Source organism: Octopus bimaculoides, chromosome 3 (genome assembly GCF_001194135.2).
Source record: "Octopus bimaculoides isolate UCB-OBI-ISO-001 chromosome 3, ASM119413v2, whole genome shotgun sequence".
In the NCBI taxonomy this organism is placed as follows: domain Eukaryota; kingdom Metazoa; phylum Mollusca; class Cephalopoda; order Octopoda; family Octopodidae; genus Octopus; species Octopus bimaculoides.
In genome coordinates this window covers 90644613-90651102 of record NC_068983.1, presented here as the reverse complement: position 1 = coordinate 90651102, position 6490 = coordinate 90644613, and the positions used below count along the sequence as shown (strand labels likewise).

Genomic DNA, 6490 nt, shown 5'->3' with positions numbered 1-6490 from the left:
CACACACGCACACAAACAACCAAACAGAAAAAAAACTATATATATTTCAAAACTTCTCGTTTACAATGGTGATGACACTACCTATCTAGCTGTCTTTCACACACACAGTCTCTCTCTATCTCTATCTCTCTCTATCTCTATCTCTCTCTATCTCTATCTCTCTCTATCTCTCTCTCTCTCTTAACAACAACTCCCCATTTATCCTCTTTCTAATGGACATTGTAACAGACAGACACAGAAATCCGTTTGTCCTTTATATAAGATTTTCACTTTTACACATCTCCTAAAAAAGAAATCTGTCTCCATATGGTGATCAGTTCCATGCACAAAAAAATGGCAAAGGTGAAAGAGGTCAAGTTACTGAACACAACCTAAGCTATGATACATCTTAGCAATAATCTTTAGTTATGACCAGAGTTGTATAAGACCCATAAAAGATCTAAGCACTTATGATTTTGGTGTAATTCAAAATATAAATAATAATAAACCATAAAATCAATTTATATTTTTCAAAATGAAACAAAACTAACAGTAAGATGGATAATAATGTTTATTTTTGTATACTTCCACTTTATACTTGAAAAGTTTTTTCCTACTTTTTAAAAAAGTTTTTGATCAGATCCTCAAATCAGATCCCGCTTCTAGACTTGGTAGAAATAAGGCATCCCAAATATTATTTTAGCATGCGTTTTCTTCCTTTTTTTTTTTTTATCATTTCATTATATGTAAACCCCAACACTTTATGTCTGTCTTTGTATTGTCTCCTTCATCCTCCACCCTGATGGCAAATAAAAGAAATCATCATCACCACTACCACCACCGCCACTGCCACCGCCGCCACCACCACCATCATCATTTTTGAGATTTTTACATGAATGCAACTTATATAAGTCAAATGGTACACATGCCATGAAAAATGTTATTTCAGTCAGACTCTTTCGTCCTTTTTGTTATAGACACAAAGCCTGAAATTTTTGGGGAAGGGGATAGTTGATTACATCAACCCCAGTGCTCAACTGGTGCATATTTCATCAACCCCAAAAGGATGAAAGTCAAAGTTGACCTTGGTGGAATATGAACTTAGAATGTGAAGCTGGAAGAAATGTCACTAACAATTCTGTTAGCTTGCTGCCTTAATGATAATAAAATAATTATAGCCATTAAAAATGCACATAGTTATATTCAATTATTTTACTAAGCTAAATGGAAGAGCAGCAGATTAAATGACTTGTAATCAGTTATGCACCTTTACACTTGAGTTTGATTTTGCTTTTCATGTTTTCAGAGTAAATAAGTACCAGTCTTGTACTAGGTTTGATTTAATCAACTGTGTTTCTCCACAATTTTAATGGCTGTCGGTTTGTACCAGTTTAGATGAGATGCAGTTTGGGTTCGTGCCAGGGAAAAGCACCACTGATGCTATATTTCTGGTAAAACAGCTGCAGGAGAAATACCTAGCCAAAGATAAACCTCTGTACCTGGCTTTCGTTGACATGGAGAAAGCCTTTGACAGGGTCCCTCCATCCCTTATCTGGTGGTGAATGAGAAAACTAGGGATAGAAGAATGGTTAGTGAGAGCTAAGGTGAGGGTTGACAACAAGTACAGTGAAGAATTCCGGGTAGAGGTAGGGGTCCACCAAAGTTCATTCCTCAGCCCCCTCCTATTTAACATAGTCCTCCAGGCAATAACAGAGGAATTCAAGACAGGATGCCCCTGGGAGCTCCTCTATGCTGATGACCTTGTGCTAATTGCTGAGTCACTATCAGAACTAGAGGAGACGTTTCAGGTGTAGAAGCAAGGACTAGAATCGAAGGGCCTTAGGGTCAACCTAGCTAATACCAAAGTCTTAATAAGTAGGAAGGTAGACAAAACACAAACCCCTTCAGGTAGATGGCCCTGCTCGATATGTAGAAAAGGTGTAGGTAGAAACTCTATAAGAAGTATCCAGTGTAAGCTATGGACACATAAGAGGTGTAGCAATATCAAATGAAGGCTAACTAGGAAGTTAGTTTTTGTATGTGGCAGATTTTCAGGAGCAATAAACAGGGAGAAAAACTAGATGTAGTTGATAGCTTCCACTATCTAGGGGACCAAGTTAGTAGTGGGGGAGGGTGCGCTGAAAGTGTAGCTGCTAGAATAAGAATAGCCTGGACAAAGTTCAGAGAGCTCTTACCTCTGCTGGTGACAAGGGGCCTCTCACTCAGATTAAAAGGCAGACTGTATGATGTATGTGTATGAACAGCCATGCTACATGACAGTGAAACATTGACCTTGACTGCTGAAGACATGCGTAAGCTTGCAAGGAATGAAGCCAGTATGCTCCGATGGTTGTGTAATGTCAGTGTGCATACTCGATTAAGTGCATGAAAAGTTGAACTTAAGAAGCATCAGTTGTGGTGTGCAAGAGAAACGATTGCACTGGTATGGTCATGTGGCGAGAATGGATGAGGATAGCTGTGTGAAAAAGTGCCACACCCTAGCAGTTGAGGGAACCTGTGGAAGAGGTAGACCCAGGAAGACCTGGGATGAGGTGGTGAAGCACGACCTTCAAACATTAGGCAATGACTTGTGACCAAGACCTTTGGAAATATGCTGTGTGTGAAAAGACCCGGTAAGACAAGTGAGACAATAATCCAAGGCCTCTGCCAAGGGTGTAGCCAGCCCACTTATGCATACTTTTCCTTCATTGGACACTAAACTCTGCTCGCGAAGACCTGTTGAGGCAAGTGAAATCGAAATCGAACCAAATTCGACGACTGGTACCCAGGCCAACCTCTCCTTCGTTGAACACTAAACTCAGCTTGCAAAAACCTGTTGGGGCAAGTGAATTTGAAATCGTGTTGGCACCTGTACTAGTGAAGTGCTAAGAGCACCGTCTGAGTGTGATCATTGCCAGAGCAGCTGTCTGGCTTCTGTGCCAGTGGCACGTAAATAGCACCATTTGAGTGTGATCGTTACCAGCGTCGCCTTACTGGCACTTGTGCCAGTAGCACGTGAAATAACATTCAAGCGAGATCATTGCCAGTGCCGCTGGACTGGCTCCTGTGCAGGTGGAACGTAAAATACACCATTTTGAGCGTGGCCGTTGCTAGTACAGCCTGACTGGCATTCATGCTGGTGGCACATAAAAGCACCCACTACACTCTCGGAGTGGTTGGCGTTAGGAAGGGCATTCAGTTGTAGAAACTCTGCCAAATCAAATTGGAGCCTGGTGTAGCCATCTGGTTCACCAGTCTTCAGTCAAATCGTCCAACCCATGCTAGCATGGAAGGCAGACGTTAAACGATGATGATGATGATGATGAAAGTAGCAAATTATTTCATTATATGTCTATGATCTGGTTATAGAGTTGAGAAACTTGAAGAATATAAGTATTGGGCCACCTACTCATTATTTAACCCTAGATCAATTCTGATTGTGCAGTTCTATAATTACATTTACTCCATCTGTGACCATCCTATCTTTTTTTAGGACTAAAACTGTAGGGTACGATTTGAGAGATATTTGGATATTTTTTTTAGCAAGTCATGCAATCACTTAGAGCAGTGGTTCTCAACTGGAGTCTATATAAAACTTTTTGGGGTCCATGTAACAAAATAGTAAACTGGAGATCCATAGTAGTATTTTAAAGGCCCCTGAAAATTTTTTACTTTAGATGTATGTATTGGTATGTATTGGTATGTATTGCAAGAAACAGCTAAGTTTCTTTCTCTAACATTTTAGGGGAGATCCAGGTGAGTTGAGCCACAAGGAGAGTTGATCCACCCCCTAAAACTACTACTTGCATTCCAGAAAGAAAGTTCAAACATCCTCTGTTGGTAGAGTGTCACATATCTTTCTTTTCAGTTAAAGCAAATAACAGCTCTATGGTAATGAGGTGAAGGAAGAGAAAGTGAATTTCAGAGCTAGAGGTAAGACCCTTTCTATCATTTACGTAGGAACAGTTATTTTTGTGGCATTGTAGGCAACATGTAGCCTATGCATTTTTTCATTTAATCTCCATTTCAAGGTTTTAAAAAAATGATGAGCATTGGGACCTTGCATTGACTGAAGCATCAGTATCAGATGCTTTTGATAAGACCTTACAAGACATAAGAGGCAACAATAAATCTATGGAGGAGCTACATTAGTTTTACCATAAGACTTCAGACAGACATTACCAGTCATTGCAAGATGAACAAGATCTGATTATATAAAAGCATGCATTAAGTCTTCACACATATGCAAATAAAGTACAGAAATTCTTCAATACCTATGTGAGCTTTATTACATGGGGACTAATGTGCAGAACAGTTTTCAACTGGCTCCTCCAATTAAAAAATGGAAAAGTACCATTTGATAGGAACAGTGATATCAATTTGGCTCATATTACTATTATGGTAAATTCATCAGCTGAATTGAAGAACAGGGTGTTTCTAGACTTAAATAATAATTATAATTCACATAAATAGTTGTGTGAAAAGGCAATTCTTGCTCCAAAAAATGTGACAACAGCAAGGATTAACCATGGATTAATGAATAAGATTCCAACAGTCATTAAAGAGTACAAATCAATTGATTCAGTAATTGACAAAAATCAAGCTGTCCATTACACAACAGAATTTCTTAATTCTCTTGAGCCACCTGGAACTCCTCCACATAAACTTTTTCTGAAGGTAGGAGTCCCAATAATGCTTCTAAGAAATTTAGATCCTCCTAAATTATGCAATGGGACAAGGTTGATGTGATACAAGCTACCATCATCACTGGATGTGCCTTTGGGGAAGAGGTTTTCATTCCAAGAATTCCAATCAAACCAACAGACATGCCATTTGAGTTCAAATGAACACAATTCCCAGTGTGACTTTGCTTCACAATCTACTGGCTTGCACTTAATTGAGCCTTGCTTTTCTCATGATCAACTTTATGTTATTTGCTCCAGGATTGGTAGTTTTGCAAGATTTATTTGTCTTTGCTCCAAACCAGAAAACAAAGAATGTTGTTTACCCAGAAGCTCTTACGTAATTTCTTTCAACATGTGATAGAATTTATTTCCTGTCATAAAAGTGGTTAAATTTTGTATTTTCGTTTTTTATTATTTTTTTTTTCTTTTCATATTATGAATTCAGAATTGATTTCCCAATTGAAGAATAAATTGAATTTAGAATAACAAATTTCTATACAACATATTTTGCTTTTTTCTTCCAATATATAAGGAACAATTTCATTCCCGGGCAATGCCGGATGCCTCTGCTAGTTCTTTATAAGAGAATGGGAAAAGAGAGTGAAAGAGAAAGAGATTGTGCAAAAGATAAAAAGAGAAAGAAAATAAAAGATAGGGAAGGAGAGATGGTTAGAATGAGGCACAGAGTGATGAACAAAGAGAGAGATAGGGGAGAGTAAAACTAAAATCTAAATTTAATGAAAATATAAAAACCATGAGTTACCTGTTATAATGGTGTTGCCTTCATAATTGAAAGCACAGCTGAAAATTTCATCTGTGTGTCCTTCAAGAACTTGCTTGCATGCCCCTGTTTCAGGGTCCCATATTCGTGCAGTCTTGTCTGAAGATGCTGTCAAAATGGCTGTGCCCTGAGGGTTGAATGTTATCTGGAAATGATAAAGCAAACCAACAAAATTATAAACATCAATGTAGTTGTACTTTGCAGGAATGTGTATGGAATAGTTGATCCAATAAGCTCATAGTTGGAGCTGTTATCTACAGAATATTTTTCATTGGTACATTTTGCAATCTTTTGGTACCATATTCTTACATTTAATGTATCAATATGTAAGAGTCTGGCAGGCGTGAAGTGGATTTGATCCACTATATACAGGTTTGAATCAACACTGCGTCAGAACTTTTCCCGCGGTGGAACAACGGTTTTCGAATCGGTGTCTCCACCACTTGACCCTTTGCTGACCTCTTCTAATCCATCTAGAATAGAGATAAACAAGCTAAATCCTTTGCACTCACTGCCCGGCTTCATGGCTATAAAAACAGGAGACCTCCAAGAAAACTTTCTCTCTTTCTCTCTTTAGTCACCAGCAGTGACGCCTCGACAGCCTGGTCGCTGGTCGGTGGCAACTGGACATCTGAAGCCATGGACACAAGCAGGCATACGAGCTAGCAATTCCTTTTCTCTATAACCCTACCGTCTCTCTCTCTATACAATTACTACTAAAGAAAAGGTACATACAGATACAGGCCTAAATCCTTAACCTTGCATGTTTTATATACTACTAGCAGAAATACCCGGCGTTGCCCGGGTTAAAGAGAATAATGAAATCTAAAAACGCCGTCTAGACTACGCAACCCTCAACTGTTAGTAGCTACGATACCATATTTCTACATTAATAACTCTCCAATCCATGCCAGCATGGAACATAGATATTAAGTGGAATGCTAGAAGAAAGTTTTCAACTCATATGTATATAAAGTAAATACACGTAATTCAGAAACACGTTTTGTGTATTTTATTTCATAACCAAACAAACAGGTACAGATTA

The 6490-nt window shown here is 38.6% G+C and overlaps 1 protein-coding gene across 2 annotated transcripts in view; it reads right to left on the bottom strand.

Annotated features, from left to right (window-relative positions):
• Window positions 1-6490, bottom strand: part of LOC106881172 (dynein assembly factor with WDR repeat domains 1) — a 148272-nt gene that overhangs the window by 7550 nt on the left and 134232 nt on the right. For both annotated transcript variants that reach the window (XM_052966314.1, XM_052966313.1), the window contains exon 12: window positions 5428-5590. In XM_052966314.1, the coding sequence (XP_052822274.1) occupies window positions 5428-5590 (163 nt within the window). The remainder of the gene's footprint in view (window positions 1-5427; window positions 5591-6490) is intronic.